This window comes from Merops nubicus, unplaced genomic scaffold (assembly GCF_000691845.1).
Source record: "Merops nubicus isolate BGI_N331 unplaced genomic scaffold, ASM69184v1 scaffold17703, whole genome shotgun sequence".
Lineage (NCBI taxonomy): Eukaryota > Metazoa > Chordata > Aves > Coraciiformes > Meropidae > Merops > Merops nubicus.
Window position 1 is genome coordinate 85,252 of NW_008597085.1, and position 20,288 is coordinate 105,539.

Sequence of the window (20,288 nt, forward strand, 5' to 3'; positions counted from 1 at the left end):
TTCTTGAGCTTATGAATTGCAATGCTTACAAGTTTTTAATAACATGCAACTTTAGAATATCAGCAGTATTCAAACTGTATGAGCAATGCTCATGTATCAGCACAATTACTGGCATACTGGAAATATGTTATGGTATTAAATTAAGGAGGCAAACCCCAGTAAAAAACAGCTAGCTGGTTTAGGCAGCAACCACAGTATAACATGGAATCAGATACTAGAATGATTCCCATTGGCTTGCCTTACTAATCTGTGAACCGGGACATATTCTGTCATGCAACCAGCAGGCTCTGACCTTTCCTCAGCCCACAGGCAGCCGTACTTCACAGTTCCAGTGGCTGCTGCTACCCTCCCCGCCTGCTTCTCAGAGCATTCCCCAAGTCCACGCCTTGTAACTGCTGTTCCCAGGGCGCTGCGCTCCCCGTGTGCCTCAGCTCTCCAGTGGGCAGTTTCCTTGATTGGAACGTTCCACTTGGAAACAAGCAGGAAATCCCTTCAGAGAACAGCCAGTGCAGCTATTTACATTAACTTGCATAAACAGTTTATTAAAAACCTGAGAAACAAGTTTCAGTACTGCCAAATTTATGAACTGAGGGCAACATCTGAAAGGCATGTTCTAGGGATCCTGACTTGCTACACAATTTCAAAATACATGAACCACAGTTTGCATACTGCCGTGCTAGCTACATACCTCTACAAGGTAAAAATCACGTTATAAAACCCAGGTCTATAAAAATTATGACAAAACCTCTTCATCACGTAAATTATCCATTTTCTAACATAAAACAGATCTAGGTTAGGGAAATGGGAAACTTGGGATGTAATTGTTCTTAAATCTGTACATGCAAAGTCCTGATTGTTTCTCTATTTCTAATTTCAGGCAAATTTTTCATCAGCTATCCCTTTTAACACATCAGACTATCTACTTAAAAAAAAACAAACAAATAAAACCTACACTTTATTTCACTCTTCTTTCCTTTGGAAAAACTGGTTTGCTCATCTAAAGCAGAAAGGGAAACCAAGAGAAAAGTATTTTGCCATTTTAAGTGAGTTAGTTACTCTAACTCCCCATGCACACAAGCAAAGAATTTCCTCTGTGCAGAAAGGCAGCAGCCACACTGACACTTCTGCTTATACCAAAAGTCCAGCAAACAATTTTGCTAATTCAGTTCATGTCACCAAATTAATAAAGCTCACAATTTAAAGGACTCGGCCAACAACTCAATGTTTAGAAAACGAGAAAAATGCACAAATTTATTTATTTCAGAAAATAAAAGACTACTGATAGAGTTATAAGATATAGCTAAGCTGGTCTACTGGCCACCTGCTACCAAAAGGACCAACTAACTCCATCTCTTTCAGGTGTTTGCAGGTCACTGCAAGGTCAGTCTGAGATACTTTTGAACTGTCTGACTGACTTAAGAGGCAGGAGAGCAGGACCTTCTCTTTCAGAACCTGTTAGCTCGTAAGGAGGTTTAGCTGCCTCATTAAACCCCACAGGTGGCTGGGAGAAGGAATTCTCTTCAAATAGCTAAAACACAATCAGTTAAAGAGTTGTCTATTTCTGCGAGGGGCAGGAGAAAAAAAATGGCTAAATTTTTTTATTAAAAGGTTATTTAGGTATGGAGAGAAGCAAGGTACAAGGAATGAAACCTTGCAACAGCCTTATCAGGACATTGATATTGGGAACTTTCCTTGAAGGATTAAGAGCAGGTTAGTCAACAACTTTAAGCAGCACTTTTGATATTTTTGCCTCTGTCCCTGTGCAGTGCTAAAGATCCATGCTGGGGTTCTTCTGTATTTTTATTACTCACAAGGTTTTGTACAGCTTCACACATTTGTAACCCTCACCCTGAAAGGCAGCACGTTCACATCTAAAATGTACAGTAAGAAGCCATTTTACTGTACAAGTAGGCACAACTGAAATGTTGGTCTTAAGTCCTTGATTTTTTGGTAAGAAAAATCAACAGCTTATAGGAATAGGCAATGTAGTAGCACGGTGACTGGAGCATTAATGAACATATTTAAGCAGAAGAGATCTCATGCCATCAAAGGAAGAGGGTATGCCAAGTATGACAGAGAATTACAAAAGATTTTTGAGCCAAGGAAGGACAGGTCTTCCCCTCAGAAGAGTACAGGACTCAGAGGCAGTACGGATAGTAAGAGTAACGAGGGAAACACAGTTTTGCTTACTAGCTTAAGTCCTCCACTTGGAGTGAAAAAAAAATTATCTCTGAAAAAAAGTGGGCTTATTATTTTATTTTGATATTTTAATTTATATTATTTTGTTATATAAAATATAACATATGCAATACTTTATATATGCAATATAAAACAAAACATTTTCCTTGCAGCCACCCAAGCTCTTCCAATCACAGGATAAAAGGTATCATACCTATGGCTGATGCACCTACAAGATAAAATCTGATGATAAGATTTTCTCATTATGACTGTCTCAGGCAACAGGCAGACCAAGGTAACTCAGCTGTTGCACAGGCCAGAGTGTGATTTGCCCACTTACCAGTGAGGCATTCACTGATTCTGGCACTGCTGAAGGTCTTCCACCAGTATGCATGGACAAGCACAAAAAAATGCCTACCACTCTGCATCTAATATATATATATTCTATGGAAAGAAAAGGGATACTTTTGTCACAGTTGTCATCAAAGAAGATGGAAAGGAAACTGTAGTGAGGTAAAGGACTAGTACATAGTCTTAGCTATGCTGGACTGTTATAGCTGTAAATTTTATTTTTTCTGTAAGAAAAATAGGAATGGTACATTGTTCAAAGTGCTTAGAGTTACCTCTTGCAAAATTAAAAAAAAAACCAACATATTACTAATATTAATTTTTAGTAGAAAAAACTGGGTGAGGTATGGTGAGAATATCATAATGAATTTAAGCAATAAAAGATCCTATATTTTGCCCTCCTCTGCAAGCCTCCAGGGTATATTAATACTTAAAATAAGTTACAGACCATAAGATTTATAAAACATTCAGAAACATACCAGTAAAGAAAGGGGAGATTCACTTCCACTGAATCTTGTCACACTTCCAATTTTAGACATTCCTACAGATCTGAGACATGCGTTTTGGAAAACCAAGTTTCTCAGATTTCAGAAGAATAAGGGTATGCCCCCATTCACTCAAGTCATGTCAATCCCATAGTGGCTCCTGTCCTGCTCAGTGAGGTAGTTAACCCAAAAAATTAACAAGATGCAAAACACACCAGACAGGAAAGTATACACAACACTATCCTTTGTGGGATTAATACATAGATTTTTTTAAAACAGGTAAGTTCAATGATGGACAAACTCACTTCTGTGTTTTGGGACAATCACAAAGGCAGTTAAATCATCTCTGTACTAAAAAGCTTCCCAGCACAGAACTTAAGTGACTGAAGCAGTATCTTGAAAACTGCCAGACAACTGGAAACACCTGTGCTTCAATTATTCTTCCATAACTATGAATTATCACTTCATAGCCCTCAGAAATGGAGCAGTTAAATTCCAGGTACAGTTTTGGGGGAACATGCCCCAAAGTGTTATGAGATAGATGGCCAACCCCCCATGTTTAGCAAAGAGCAGTCAGTGAGACTTGTGTCCATTTACCCCACTTCGCTTTCACAGCAGCAGCACTGACAGGAAACTTCAAGTCACTTGTCTTCCCTGAGAAGTTGCAAATAAGCAAATGATGAAACAAGCTGCATTTTGTAATACAAAATTTAAGTCTTGCAAACTAAGAGAGCTGGGCTTTGGGGTTTTTGATCAGCTTTTTTAAGCTTCTGAGTAACTCCATCGCAATCCAAATGTCAATATTTTCCTGTTCAGAAGCACTTAGTTGTAATTTTTGCAGTTCAAATATAATTTCAATGTGGCTATTAGGATTATTAAAAAAAAAAAAAAAAATCTGTGGATTATATGCTACAGTAATTGAAAAAAAAAAAAAATAAAACCACAAAATAGCATCAGGGCATGAGGCCTATAGTATGTCTATCACATCTTAAATAAAAGAATTGGTGAGGGGATTAAGGCAGTATGACATGGTATGGAATCTTTTCGGGTTTTTTTAAAGTGTATGCCAGAATATTCAAAGAAAAATAATAATGAATGAGTTCCTTAACAACAGACTCAGCCTATTCCCAGAAGCTCTGCACAGCCATTTACCCTCAAAAGCCAAAACTAAAACCCAGTACCTCCTCTCCCCCAACAATCTCGCTTAAACCTAACAGTTCCAGGTTTCCCACAGAGAAGTACTGTGTGATGGTCACTGGTACAAAAGGTGTCAGAACAGATTATAATGGTCATTTATGACATACATGTACTACTGAGCATTTTGAGTTTTAAATTTTTTTTTTTTTTAATCAAACCTTAACACTCAACCAAGAATTATGAAAAAGGAAAAGGGGGAAAAAAAAAAAAAACACACACACAAAATCCACAAACAACACACAAAACACTGAAAGTATCTCCACTGCTACTTTTTAATATGCAGCCATGCAGAAAAACTGAAAGGAAGGAAGGTTAAACAGCACAGCATGTCAGCCAAGTTCCCCCTAACACAGTTCGGGATATTTTTTAAGCACCTATTTTAGGAGGGTATATTGAGGTGAAAACATCTATAGATTGGACTGCTAATTATAGATTGGACTGATAATTAACACCATCAACAGAAATAGTTCCTCTGTTCCACTGTAACTTTCTACAACCTTCAGTTTAAATCACATTATGAATTCACTATTATTATCCCTGACTCTGGTATCTTTGAGTTCTTTGATAACTTCAAAAAGGAAAAAGAAAAAATAGCCCACTACCTAACATTTGACATCCTAAGTTGAAATTTCTTACTTAAAGGCTTAGAACTATTAGTTCAATGTATGTTTGCTATAGAAGCCAGCAGTGTCAGTATGTAAGAAACAGGATGCACACAAGGAAAAAAAAAAAAATCTTATTCCAGTTTTCTGTGCCAATTTCATTCCTTCAGACAAGTACCAACAACCAATCATAATCAAATATTTAACAGAATTCCCCCTGCTTGTTTGCAGGTTCTTCTCAAACAAAGTTTTCATAGGGTGAAAGACCTCTTACAAAGAGCTGAAACCAAGAGGTACAGACTGCCAGAATTAAGTAGGGGGATCAGGTATTTTGATATTTCAAGTACAGGGTCCATCTCCAAAGGCCTGCTGTCACAGCTAGGTCAATCCAGACAGGGTGTGCTAAAGATGCATATGGTCTTTCCACAAATGGCACTATTTTCAAACTAGACCCATTCTGATTATGAGCAGTGCTGATGCATTAAGACTATAAAAACTCTTGAAGCCTGGCTCCAGGATTGAAGGAAGACAGACAGATACAAGAGAAAAATGAATCAATGCAGGTGTGAGCCAGACCCTGCAACAAAAGTGGGAAACTGCACTCTTCACCATGCCCACGTCCACTATGCAGAGTGCCCATACAGTCTGTCCGGTACCAAGGTGGGAACTGGGGAACACAGTGGCCATCCCCTCTTCTCCCATGGTTATAAAACAAATTCACAAACCATTAAAAGTAGTACATTAAACCTACAACTGCATTGGCTTTCTGCCTTATAGTACCATTTTTCACTGCTGACAACTAACAATGAAAATTGTCCCAATCCCTAGATACCAGAGATCCACTGCAATTTGTCAGCAGAGCCAAAAAGTGAACACTGCCACTACAAAAGCCTCTACAGAAGAAGGTAGAGAGGAAGAAGTCAGATTCAGACATCTGGCACTAACCCTCTCTGAAACTTACTCCTGATGGTCTGCACTAAAAGAGGCCACACTAACCCCTCATTCATTGCATATCCCAGATTACAAAGCACATCCTAAAATACTGTGGGTGAGGGGTGATGTCAATTAAAAACAAACCAAAAAAAACTCATAAATGTTGGTTTGTTTGTTCCTTTTTTTTTCTTTGTGATTTACAAAGTCTTCTGACAAATATAAAACATTGACAAAATTAAGAGAGTACATAAAAATGGACTTAATTATACAGCCACTTTTGTTGCCAGGAAACTATTTTGTGTAATTAGAATTTTAAGTTATGTTGAAAGCTTTCACATAAGAAAACTTTCATGAGGAAAAGACACAAGTAAGTTACCAGCACTAAGTACATAGGAATGCATTTATAGTAGCACTCTTATTATGCAGCGTGAGGGAGTTTAGAAAATGCTGTCAAACTTCATTAAGAGGAATGTTACACTACTTAAAATTACTAAAACATTCCAAGCTTTTTTGACTATGCTATGCGATAAAGCAAACCTATTAGCAGTCCATTATAGCTGAGATGGCAAGAATTTGCTAATAGTTTCGTGCTGATTAAGCAACATGCAGTAAGCAGAGCCCCGCTCGCCGCAGCAAACGCGCCCTCCCCCACCCGGCTGAATGACAATTCCCTGTTCAGCATTCAGCTGATCAGCTGGAGCCACCAGCCTGTAGAGAACATTCTCATTGAAACTGTAAGTATAATAAAGTATTGCAGCACTATCTGCCAAGTTATTGGGGAAAAAAAAATAACCAAACCAACCGAAAATGCTCTTAAGGACATGTATGCATTAAAAAACATCTGTATGCTGAAGTATACAGGAAAGCTCAGCACAGAGCTGCCCTTGAAAGCTGAGCAAAAGCAGCTGTTCAGTTGCAGAGAACAGGTTGGACAGAAGCTTAACTTTCTGGGAGTCTACAAGAAAAATATATACCAGGGTAAAGGGCATGTTATTTTTCTACTATAGTCATCAGGAAATTATGTACCTTTAGATGTCTGCTGCATTTTGTTTGATGATTTAGCTAAAGCAGAGTATCACTTATCACAAACAAGTGATATTTCTGGAAAAACAACAATTTGCCATGAAGCAGACAGAAAAACGAAGTTGTCAATGTATTTAAAACTACTGTATACAATTTTTCACAAGAACACTTTGCCATTTTCTATAGACATTTCCACCAAGTTTCTCTAAAAAGATGAATCATGGAAAACTGCCATAGGTGTTACAGGAGCTCCATGTCCCTTGAAGGTCTCTAAAATAACAGTGCTGCAGTCTGCCCAGAGCTGTCTGCAGCACTGCTGTCAATAAATAGAGCTTATTCTACTTGATGACTGTTAGGACTTCACTTTTCAGCCACATCTAACACAACAGCTATCTTAAAAATTTAAGGTATTTAAAGTTTCCCAGTAAGCCTTATTAGGCTCTAGGCTAACATTACTCTAAATACCATTGTTTTCATAAGAGTGGCAGCTGAGTATATAAGGTGATGGTTCTATCTTCTAAATAATATTTACTGGAAATATTAATAACTATGCTTTTTAGATTGCCATTGAAATGGGAGATTAGAGAATGGGCAAATAGTCTGCCATGATCCTAACAAAGCCTACAGTGAAGCTTCAAGGTCCAACGAGCCTTACAGCCTCCATTCCTCTCAGAGGAACAGAGGACAAGAGCACAGGTGTTGTTAAACTGCTAAACTCTGATAAGAACATATGTGCATACTTTACATTTTAACATATAGAATAATCTATATCAAGGAGAAACTCAAGTTCTATACCATCTTTTGCCAAGACAGTACACAGCTTTTGGCCATACTAGCATACCATAATAAAATGGATCTAGTAGCAGCAAGAAATTCCAAATATCAATTTAAAAAAAAAAAAAAATCACTCTTGTGATAAAGTATGCCTTTATTGATATGCTCAGCATAATAAATTAATATTAAAAGATCCCCAACTTGAAAAGGATTTGGAACAAGAAGTTATTTGATATGTTTTTGACAGCTTGTTTCCATAGGCTTCTTTCTGCATGTAAACCTTCCCTCAAGCATCACTGAAGCTTACAGATGCTACAAAAGCAATTTTCACACACTATTCATTGTTCTTCACATATGTAAACAGTTTCAACTACCAAGCAATCTTTTAAATAGTTAAATTAAATTTAGATGTTAAGTTCCCACTTATTCATTTAGCCCATTATTAAAATAAGTGATCTAAAATTTCATTATTTTAACACCAGAACTAATTTCCACCTGGCCTGACAACAAACATGGAACTGATTAGACTCTCCCATCTTTAAAAACCACCAGTCCCTGTACTGGATTGCCCTTTACTAAATCTGCATGCAGAACCAGTATTCTCTCACATGTTTGCTGTATAACACTGAATATAATTAGTGGGTTCTGTGACAGACAGCAAAATCTTGTACAAGGTGCAAGACAAAGTCACTGTACAACAACCTAAAGCAGAGATTGCAATTTAGTTCTCAAAGAAGTCTTGGTATTTTAGGATATTGCATTTCTTTGATATCTCTACTGTCTCACAGTGCTTTGGAACTGGACATTGACCAGCCTTGCCTGAAGCAAACAAGCCTTAAGGCAAAAAGCAAAAAAGGAAAAAAAAAAGTTTGGCATTAAAATGACTGTATTTCTTGTTTTTAGCTTAGATGTGCTAAGCTTTCTTAAGCTTTGTGCTTTGTGATTAAAACCCTTCTGACCAGTAAAAATACCGATTTTGTCACTTAGAGAAATGAAGTTCACAGCTCCACTGGAACATTTTAAAATTAAATTCCCATTACAATCTGGGCTATTAACAGGACCAGAAGCTGGCTGTTTATGTACTGTCACCTCCAGGATACATACCTACTCAGCTGTTCTGTTTGCACATTAAAGTTTCCAAATAAATAATGAAAATCGCAATTAGCATCCACCATTTATATTGGAGGGGAGAGGGATATGAAGAATTAAGACAAACTGTCCCAAGTCCTTCTATATTCAGGAGACACAATATACATGCTCCAGCACACAGTCAAAACTCTCAGGTTTTAAATTAATGTATTTTAATGACTTTAAACAAAGAACTTCTACTATTACATCACACACAACATTTTTTCCTGGTAATCAAGGATAAAGTAGAAAGACACGTCTCATGCCAGAGAAGACATATACACAAGTCAGGAATTCAGTTTAAAACTCTGTCTTAAAAGACATGAAAGGATGGACAAAATAATTGTTAGTAGATGGCATATTTATGTGAATTATTTCAAAATTGGAGCAAAGTAGGAATATTTCCTTTAGTAGCTGTTTAAGATCACACAAAAAAACCCTGTAAGTAATTATGCCATGGTGCTTCTAAGATATTTCTTTACTTCTCAGCTTTCAACCAAGCTAGAATAGGCTACAATCACTCTAATTGTAATATCATGACTCTGTTTTGCAAAAGGGTACCAAATAGTAGGATGAATGTTTTTAGAAATGCATCCAACCCACTGTGCCTAAGCTCAAGAAGTTAGAGATTTTTTTAATATCACTTTTGAGGTTTTTTGTTTTTGTTTTATTAACATGCTAAAGGCAAGTGCAAAATTTTACTCTTAAAGACCATCTCAAAATCCCAGCAATAGGCTGTACAAAGCAATAAAATTCTCATGGGCGTCTCAACCAGGTTGCATCTTGACCCCCACCCCTGCAAGAAAAAATAGACATATTTAGACTATTTCTTATTTAGACTGTTTCTCTCTACTTGCAGTTGCTTGACACCCCAATTCAGGGCAGAAACCATGAAACACTCAGCCATGCATTTCTGCACTCCTTCTTCCCCTTTATTTTCCTTACACTAGCAAGAATTTCTTTCACTTTTGAGAAAAGCTATTTCTGCAATTCAGTATCCAGAGTAAATAAGTATCCTTTTGTCATTTAATACTGTGTTTCAACATCAAAACAGATGTTAAAGTAAGTCTGAAACTACCACTTTACTTCAATAAAATTAGATATTGAACCAGCATTTTTTTTGTTTTTCACTTGACAGTTAAGAAGGTAAAAAAGGATTTAGCATTTGTGGAATTTTATTTGCTTTACAACAGTTCTGAGGCTTCACTCAAGCCTAGGTCCAACCATAGCCAGGACAACAAAGAACCCTGGTGCTCAGTGCTCAAATCACAGTTTACCATAATACATGGTGACACAGAATCACAGAATGTAAGGAGGCACTGCAAGAAGATGAAGTGAGAGCAGGATAAGCATACAGAATTCCTGAGACCACCTATGGACACAGTATTTAAGCACAGCCTTTCAAGCTACAGTCAAAAACTGCTCTAAAGGGGAAAAAAAAAAAAAAAAAAAAAAAACCCTGCTAAACCGCTAAAAAAGAAACTGTCAGTGTAACATTTTTTTATTTAATAGCATTCTCTTTGTTTTCATAAACAGCACGCCAAAGTCACACAGCAGCTAGAAAGCACTGTCTCACAGCCCTCACAAATGCTGTACAGGGTATCATTACATCAAAAGTTTGGATAAAATCTGCTGAGGTTTTAGAATTTTACAAGGCAAGGACAGAGGAATAAGAGTTTAGAGATAGGTTTCATCAAAGCACTTGGGATTTGGGGTTTTCTGGTTTTTCATAAAACAAACAATTTAAAAAAGACTACCAAAAAATTGAGCACAAGCATATATCCAAGATTAGCTCAACTGATGGCTACAATAGAAACTTAGGAACTAGAAGAAAGTGAAAAGGGATGTAATAGCATTTTTACATACAGTTAACTGAAAAGTAAACCAACTTTTTTTTCCAGTTAACTGAAAAGTAAACAAGGAAAATTTACACCTTGGTGCATCACAGTTTACAACCTGCTATAGCAACAAGTGCTCTCAAACTTCAGAAGAGAAGGAGCTGAGACAAGTCTCTCCTGAGAAACGCATAGAATAACAAGAAGAAAAAAAAAATTCTAAAGTTTTACTTCCGTCCTTCTAAACGTCCTCTCTTCTCAGACAGTCACATGAAGAGCATAACCCTGCAGGTTGGCAAAGGCGAGAGGAAGGAAAGCAAGTGAAGCTGAAGCTGCAGCTTGTCGGGGCAGAGGCTGCACTGGGTGACCCAGCAGGAGCCGCCGCCGGCACCACGGCGGGTGGCCGAGCAAAGAGCTGGAAAGACAATGCTGCAGAGCAGCTGGGCCACGGCAGGGCCACACTCCCTCTTCTCCAAGAGCTCCGGCTCCAGCTCCCTGCCTACAGCAAGGCAGACACAGAGCCTGGCTAAAAGCATGCCTGGGAGGAAGCAATGAAGTCCTCTGGCAGACCTTGTGGGCGTGAGCACCAAGGAGTAACACACATTATGGTATGAAAAGTACAAGGCCTCAGGGTATCATGAAGATGCCATTAAAACTTAAGAGTGCAGCAACTGGGAGAGAGGATAAAGTCACAGCCAGGACAAATGGACCTATCTGGAGGATTAAAAAAAGGGACAATACTGATGAGTACGTATCATGAAATTTTTGTGAAAGAGTTTGAAGTTGGGATATGAGGTGCAAATCAAGATCAAAGTGCTATTAATAAACAGAACAGTGGCCCTTGATTTTTAATAGCTTTACACATATATAATAGAGAGAATATAGGTATATACATACACACATATATAGTCCCCCGTGTTTAAAGCACAAGGCAGTTACACATGACAGCCATCTATTAGCTCTTTGAATTGGTTTCAGATAACCAGGAATTAATAGGGATAGTGCCAAGCATGTTGACAGATCATTGTGGGAGAAGGGAGAAGCACTTTTATTCAATTTTAACAGGAAAAGCAATTTCTAGGAAAGAAATGTCTATATAACACTATGAGGTATGTTGAACAGCCAGCTGGAAGCTCAAAGTTAACAGGATTTTTGTCCTTATCAGAAATAACAACAGATTTGTATTTACATTAGCGCATTTGTTGCAGAAGTCCCATCATGTTCATGATGCTAAAGACAAGGGTGTCCTCCAATTTGTCAGATTTGCAGACTTCACACTAGACTATTTATGACAATTCAAGCTGCAATAAAGGAGTATGTACAAGCTACTGACACGCCTGATCCCAGTATAGCCTAAGCCAGCACGACTCCATCCCAGTGCTGTACTGGCAATAAGTGTTTGTAGAACCAGGTGGTGAATAAAGCAGCAAAGTGATTCAACTGAATGATGGCCCATGAAAGCAAGAGAAACGTGGCAAGTGTATATGTTGGACACCACCAGAAAACATACATAAAACTCTGCTCTTCAGCATTTAAAAAGAACACATGGAAGCTACTTGATTGAACTGGATGATTCAAAGATCATTTAGAAACCCCAGACAAAACATTAAAAAAATGGAACCATTAAAACTGTTAGTTAAATTCAAAACTTAACATGTCATTTCAGATTTAATATAGGAGCCAGAAAGTTCTAATCATGAATTTGATTACAAACAGAAGTTGAAGTCAGATAATGTAACACCAAAACCCAACACAAGCAATAAGCTCAATTTATTCAGACAGCTCCTCAACTTTTTAGCTTTCATTTAGTAAATTGTTTTAATCAGACAGAAAACTAGAATTGAAATATAGACCCCAAACTTCTATGCTAATCTTCAGAACATCATTGTACACAAGCTTGAAGTCTCTGTCAAAAGAAAAGACAGGAGAAGCAGATAAAGATGGGAGTGGGGGGTGCAGGCATATACCACAATTAAGTTTTTTTTATTTCTCAACAATCCATTTCAGCATCAATAGTTACTATACCAACGTAAAACTCAGGAGTCCTTTCTACACAGTACTAAAGGTGCACCCACCAGCATGCAATATTTGTGCAAAGACTTCACATAGGAACTATTCCGTCTCTTCTCATACTTTTCACCTCTTCCATGTTGTTTTCAGCACTATTATCTCCTTTTCAATATGAGAGAGGCTAGCAACTGCATCCCATTTAAAACACAAAAATAACATTAAGAGTTCTGTGGTTTTGTTTTACTGATTCCTACTTTCTGTATGTTTGTTTGTTTGATTGCTTTTCTGCATTAACCTAGCACTTCCATCAAGCAAGCTACTCAGAAGTTACTGTCTTTCCCAAGAACTAGCTCAGAAGCCATATTGAGATAGACAAGACTCACAAGTGTAATCTCAGACTATGTTGCCCAATTTCTCACCATCACAAAAGACTTTTGAAAATCTTGTTCTTACTACCCTGAAAGAGTGCTTTGTCCAAAAGTATTGTCCTTTAGCATTAGAACAAACCCTACATAAGGGCAAAATCCATTTCTCTCTCATTTTTAGATCAAACGTAGCTGGCAAGGCACATCAGAGAAATACCAGCATTTTAGGTACCAGATATGCATAGATTTTACCTCCCTTTTTTTAAGCACAACTGTCTACTATTCCAGAGAGAGCTGCCTAAAAAAAAAGAAGAAAGTGTTATGCATTTTATTCTACTGAGTCATATGTTCCCTACCGTTTTGTCACACTGCTGTGAAACAAATACTTTCTTTAGAATTCTACAGAATAACAGTACATGTATTTCACAGGCAAGCACTGCAATATTAAACAATGGCCTAGACAGTAGCTAGGTAAAGACATTCCAAATGCAATTGTTCTTGCACATAACTCTGAATGTAAACAAGATATGGTCAAATATTCTCAAATGGGATTTTGTTTATTACAAAGCAATTTAAGTTTGTTCTATATTTGGAGGTTCCCAACTTAAAACCAACAGAAGCATTGCCAGCAAAAGACAAGCCAGTCCCCAGTATCTCCAGCTGCTTCCAGTTTAGGCAGCAGTCAGATAAAACACCCATTCCTTTTCCTGGGGCCGCTTTTCTGCCTCAGCATTTACTCCACCATCCGTAAAGATTCTGCCATCATCCCTGCTCAGGGTGGTATTTTGCACTACTTCAAAAAACTCATATTGCAAACTAGAAATTACATGTTTCTAAGTGGGGGAAAAAAAAAAAAAAAAAATCAGTTCTGTATTATAGCTGTTACTCCTTACTCCTCAAGTACTGCAGCCTGAGCTTCATTTGAGCTAGTAAGTAGCTCCAGCAGGATGAAAGGCAAAAGTTTATTAATGTAAGCCAATGCCTTGCAAGTTCTACTTTATCATTTTCTGCATGAAATTAAAGTAAATAGAGGTGAAAAGTCAAAAGACTGTGTCAGTACTTGCAGAATTTTAATCATGCTTTAGACGTTGGTTTAAATTCTGAACGTGTAACACGAAACTGCATGTACCAAGTGGATCTGTAGCTTGCTCAGCTGAGCCTTCAGACAGTAGTATTAGAACAAGCCAGTTAACTAAAACCAACTGGTCTCCCAGGTTATGGTTTTGCTACAGTTGCCTCACACAGATAATACCTGTGTTGGTTTTGGTTTTTCAGGAAGGCAAATCTAATATGCAGCACAGAAGTTCAGAGGAGCATAGGGGCTGTAGGCAGTGTTACTGGGATGCACTTCATGCACCTTCTTGTTCTAGGCCACCTAAATCCAGAATTCCTCACTCAGACTAAGAGGGACAACTATCTGCTAGCTGACTTGGATATTAAAAATCCTGAGACAGAGTGATCACAAACAGTGCTACTGTCAGGTGAGATGACCCAGACCTGTTGTCACTGGTAGGGGAAAAAGAAAAAAAGAAAAAAAAAAAAGAAAAGAAGGAAAAAAAAAAAAAGCACCAAGATTCCTTAAAATGTTCTGGACAGACAACTTTCAGAGTTACTGATGTACTAGTGTAAGTGAGAAAACATGTCAAGCTGCTTACATTGTCTTAGCAGTTAATGGAATTACAACAACAACAACAAAAAAAATCATCTTCCGATGTTTTACAAAATTCCTTATATTATAAAGCTTTTAGTTTTTTGTCACTGAAGGTTATGCTTCTCCTCATTGTAATGGGCATAATGGGCATATTTCAGCATTTAACATCATGAGAACAACAAATGCTGATTTTAAGGAGTTATTGAAAAGATGGTACTTATAATGTAAGTCAGAATGTTAGATTACACATTCCACCGTGAATCTGCAAAAATGCTCAGTTTCGTTAAAGAAAACAAACTTGCACATAGCTTGCTTCCTTCACACTATTTTTACCTTAAGCAAACAAATGAAATAAAATAGCACGAAGTTCCTTACAATAGAAGCAAACTACTTCAGAGTCCCACAATCCATTAACAGCCATTTATTTTAGAGGTTTAATGTCTGACCAACAAAGCAGTCTAACACTAATGATTTGCCACTAGTCTTTTAGCTAAGTGACAAAGTCAAGAATGCCAAGATATCCAGATGTACTCTCATCTTCCACAGGAAACACATTAAAAAAAAAAAAAGTTTTCTTAATTAGAAAGTTACAGCAATCCCACAGAAATTGCAGATGTAAAGCAGAAAGATCTCTTTGCAAGATCTTTACTATTCAGAATCGAAGCAAAACAGCCATCACAGTGATAATCCCCTTTAGTGCTTCACAGTTTATGCAATAGTCAATTACTAAAGAGGATGAAAGACAGAACAATCTTTGCAAATAGGTCACTGTCTATATTTATAATGATTAAAACCAGCCTGCTACTAAAAGTAACTTTTAATAAGCATAAGAAGTAACATTAAGACAGTTCAGGTATTTTACTCTTAAACATATTCTGTCTCCTACAACAGGAAAGGAAGTAGCGCTCATCAGAAACAAAGTTATTTCACATAGGTTACACATTAGCATTGCTGAAAGGAGATTTTCATGTCTGTCTGGAACAATTTTCTTCCAAAGTATCATCCTCAAAGATCATGCCATGCTCTCTGAACTTACCCAACACTTTTCCCATCTACGTATCTTCTTTCTCAAAATTTGTTACTAGATTTTACCTTTTCTAGACCACTTTTAATGTCTTCCGTTTTTCTTTCAACTTGTCTTCCCTGTTTGTGTAGGCCTAAACACAAATTTTTTTCTTCAAAACAATTACTCAAGTGTCTACTGCATATATACTGGGACTTACCATCTGCTTCTATAAAGTACTGTCCAACTACTGCTACAGAAACCTTCTCTCTCAAAATTATTTTTTCCCTCGCTGGCATTTCTAAGTATTTTCTGCCCTTCCTGTGGGATTAGGACATCACATCAGACACTATTTTCCTAAAATTGTATTGAATTTCATTGATTCTCACAGCTTCAAGCACCACCACCACGACGTCAGTGATTCTTACACCCAGCTGTGCAGTCTCAAACCATTTCATTCAATTCTAATTCCACCTGCAGTTACCATCTTCACCAGAGATTTAAATCTGATTAAATCAGATCTTGTTTCCTCTCAAGCCCTACTTCCTCTAATTACCTCCAGCCTTTCTATAGTTCAAGTCCATAAACTAACCCCTGATTCTTACAATACCTTATGCACTGGAGTTGCACCTAACAGTTGCAATTTCTTTGCAGAAAATATCAAGAATATTAATTACTCAGTCCTGATCTTTCTCTTGATCGGATCATTTGCTTACATCTTGCAAATTCTTCTGCTCACACTGTCACCCCTCCATCCTTCATTTCATATATTTCAGCTCCTTTATGCAGTACTTTGGAGACTCTGGATCTTCCAGTATTTCCACAGCGAGCAAGCCTATGAGCTTGAGACTGTACAGGTGCAGAACCTGTACTTCATTACTGGAAAGGAGGAGGATAATCTTCAGAGAATAATACAACCATCTCTTAAAAGAATCCTACAACAGAAGCATTCCTCTGCACCTCATACACTTGTACTCAGGATACTGAAAACACCCTGAATGATGGGCTAGGGCTGAATACAATCATCTCAACCCCACAAAAAGCCATCTACACAACAGTTTTATTGTCAAGCTCATTCTAGTTTCTAATCTTACAAATTTAAGAGAAAGCACCTGTAGCATAGAGTTTATTATAATGCAGACTGCATAAAACTCAACTCCACAGCAGGCAGGGCAGGGAGAACCACAGTAAGTTTTGTGAAGTGAAATCCTGTTTGTATGTAGAATCTGGGAACTTGACGTTCTTGCTAGAGACTAAGAGCAATAAAAAACAGCTTTCTGAGCCATTAATTTCTGCACAGCTGATTTCTACTAAACAATGCTCATTATTGAGAGAATTCTAAAGAAACGCGAGGCCGTTCCAGTGAGAAGGCTGGCACTCCGAATATCCCGACTGAGCTAACGGTGACATCAGTGCCACTACTGCTTTAATCCCTACAGCCACTAAATGTCAAACTTTTTCACTGTATTTAAAGAGCTTGTGATTGCCCACGATGAAATTAAATCACTTCACGGTTTCAATAGGAGACAACTGCGAGGCAGAACGAGCACCCGCGTTCCTGTCGCCCAAGACTGCGGTAACAGCACGTTCTGCAGGGACTGCGGTCACAAGCAGCCAGGCTTTTCCCACAGTTGGAGTGTAGCATTTTTAGGGTCTAATTTTTAAGCACTGACAACTCCCACCTTCAGACCTGCTATAACACAGCGAAGTCTACGAATACGTGCATAGCTGCCCCACTCAAATCCAAACTTAGAAATAGGCTGTAGTGTCGAGTCAAGTATATTCAGGGAGGTGGGAGGAAGGAGAGAGGTGAAGAGACTAGGGGTCACAGCATCAACACTTGCAAAGTCTGGTGGAAACTGAGCAGCAAGCCATGTATTTCTCAGTGTTTGCCAAAGGACACCCCTGCAACATTAATTTCATCTGCTTTAGAGAAGGAGATGCATCAAAGTATATACAACACAGTAGAAAGAACCATCTTAACAATATAAACTTTAGCATGGTAAACTATATAAAGGAGGATATATTTTCCAAGCATTGCCAAACAAATTATGAGAATACTAAGTAATCAATTACTATGGTAGTAGATAGGCTACTAAACATGCCTCTAAACCAAATATCTAACAACTATTTTATACTTTCAAGTGGCTCGTAACACCTACAGTGAGCTAGAACACTACTGTAAAGGAAGCACAAGAAAACCAATCAACCTTTGCATTGCATAAACAAGAAATTACTTTTTTTTAAAAAAAAAAAATAATTTCCATAAACCTATTTATTCCTTATTTGCGGGGTGGGTCAGTGGGTGAGAGAGGGCAAGGTGGTTAAAATGGTCATAAAAGATATTTCAGAGGCATGATGTCCCATAACTAGATAATCTCTGAATTTATGGAATGAGAGCCAGGAGTAGAGTAGATATTGAAAGACTACTGAGTATTTCAATAAATATGAGCTCATACAGTTCAAGACTACACAAATCACCCAATCAGTCTTGTATCTAAGATATTACCACTCATTAACTAAGCAGCTTTGTCTTAATTGTGCTTTATTAGCAAAGTACTGATTCACAGCTCTTCATGGTAAGATTTTTATTTCTAAAGTTAGCACCATCTTGTATGCGAGCACTACACTTGAACGAGTTCCTCTGGTATTCTGCACACATGCTGATAAGCAGGATTTACTAGAGTGATCAGATTGTACCCAAGCAACAACAGCTTCACATTACAGAGTATGAAAGTGCAAGACTTGGGAGATTTTAACCTTAGAATTTTAAAATATTTTAACATCTTGCTATAGAAAGGGGTTAAAAGGGGAAAGGGGTGGTGAAGAGGTGGAGGAATTATCTATATACACACACATACATAATTATGGGTATGTACATATACCTCACTGGTTCAAGAACAAACCTGGATTATAATAGACCAATTAACTTGGTTGCCCATACCAGAAGTGACCTGATTATCTAAATCAGAGTGCTAATCTTTTGTTGGGAGTGGGGGAGGCCTGTCAGAAAAAAAAAAAAAAATTGAGAGAAACCATTTTACTAAGGAAAAAGGCCATAAATGCTCAGTTTTATCCTGAAGTGGGAGTACCTCATTCCTGAGATTCTTCCATACTAATTAACAAACTCACATGTTTTGAGTTTTAATCCACAGTAAACTTGTGAGAAGCAGAACTGGCAAGGCTGACTCATTACAAGAGCCCGCAAATAAAATGATCAAGCCAGAAATTAAACTCCATGTAAATCTTAAGTGTACCATTTTTAAACTATTAAACCCACTAATGCATCAATTTACAACTCTTATGCTATCTATAAACACACTTAGGAAAAGCTGGCAGTAACTAGCACTATTATTTCAACAAGCCAAAAAGTGAGGATTTAGTGCAGCAGGTTCCCTTCCCCTGGAAGAAAACACAACCCAAATGCAGTGTCATCTCAAAACCACCTCAACAAGGAGCAAACAAAAGTGTCTCCATAACGTCCAATCACAGGGCAACAAAAATGGATTAATCCCCAAAGTATTTCTGCAAGGAAAAGAGCTATACACATCAGCTCTTTAGACTTCAATAACCAGTTCATGTTGAGATGAGACATTTTTACTTAAACCATCTGAATTTATTTGGAATAAATCTCAGAACAGTAAAAAGCAATTATAGCAATAAGGAAACCAAAGAAAAAAATAAAACATCTACAGGGACCTTTTTTTTTTTAAGCTCACCTGCACTTGTTCTGTGGAGCTACTACTGAGTTCATCTCCAGATTCCGAATCTTGGTGAATTTTTTCTGAGCCTTCTCCTGGTGAATCACAAGATTGTTCATGCAAAAAGCTGGTCTTCTCTATTTCCAGGAATTCTGGACATGGGAAATGACCCATGGAGATGGTTCTATACTGATTGGAAACCTTGGGAGATTGCAACTCATTGTTAAGTTTTCCATTGTTTTGGGTAAGGTCCAGACTCAAACCAAGAGTTTGACCAGGGCTATTGTTTGGTCCCAAATTTTGATTGGCATCTCGAACTAAGCAAGACACTTGAACTGGAGAAGATTTTCCAAAACTAGAAAGCTCTGGTGACTTATTCACATTTTCTGTTGATCTCTGTAATCCATGTGTCAACTTCAAAGCATTATTTGGCAGCATGCTTGCCTGCTTAACAGGTGGCATCAATGCTTTTCGTGGTATTTCCTTCACATATTGTGCTGGCACATAGAAGGGTTTGGAATTTTCATCTCTTTTGACTTGCCACCAATCATCATTAGTCTTTTTCACTAAAACGTATTTTTCCCCTTGCTTAATCACAATTTTCTTGTCCTTGGCCTCATACTCATAGTCATACTCCACTTCAATGTACAATTGTCCTGGAAGGATCTTCCCGCCTTTATCAGCCATTTCTGTTTGAAAAGATTTCACCTTTTCAGGCAAAAGGTAAGCCACATTCTGTTTAAGAAGTATTATCTTCCTGTTAATAATCAAAGCTGTAAGAAAGAAAAAAAAAAAAAATTAATAAAATAATTTTTCAAGAGCACTTCAGAGGAAAGTAATTTCAAAAATAACCCTGCTTATTCAATTCATGTCAATCTCAGACTAATTAATTGGTAGAAAAATGTAAGATTTTCAAATATCTTTCTCAGTGATAAACCAGAAAAAACAGCAGAACAACTTAGTCATTGATTTAACTCTCCTATCCACACAGGCCTCCTTCAATCTTGTGGCCTGTTTTTTCTTTTACTAAATAATGTTGATTGATCGGGGGGGGG

The 20,288-nt window shown here is 37.6% G+C and overlaps 1 protein-coding gene across 6 annotated transcripts in view; it reads right to left on the reverse strand.

Moving 5' to 3' along the window:
* Positions 1-19,920, reverse strand: part of ARHGAP12 (Rho GTPase activating protein 12) — a 67,392-nt gene extending 47,472 nt beyond the window's left edge. For all 6 annotated transcript variants that reach the window (XM_008936606.1, XM_008936603.1, XM_008936602.1 and 3 more), the window contains exon 1: positions 19,252-19,920. In XM_008936606.1, the coding sequence (XP_008934854.1) occupies positions 19,252-19,920 (669 nt within the window). The remainder of the gene's footprint in view (positions 1-19,251) is intronic.
* Between the last annotated feature and the right edge of the window lie 368 nt (positions 19,921-20,288).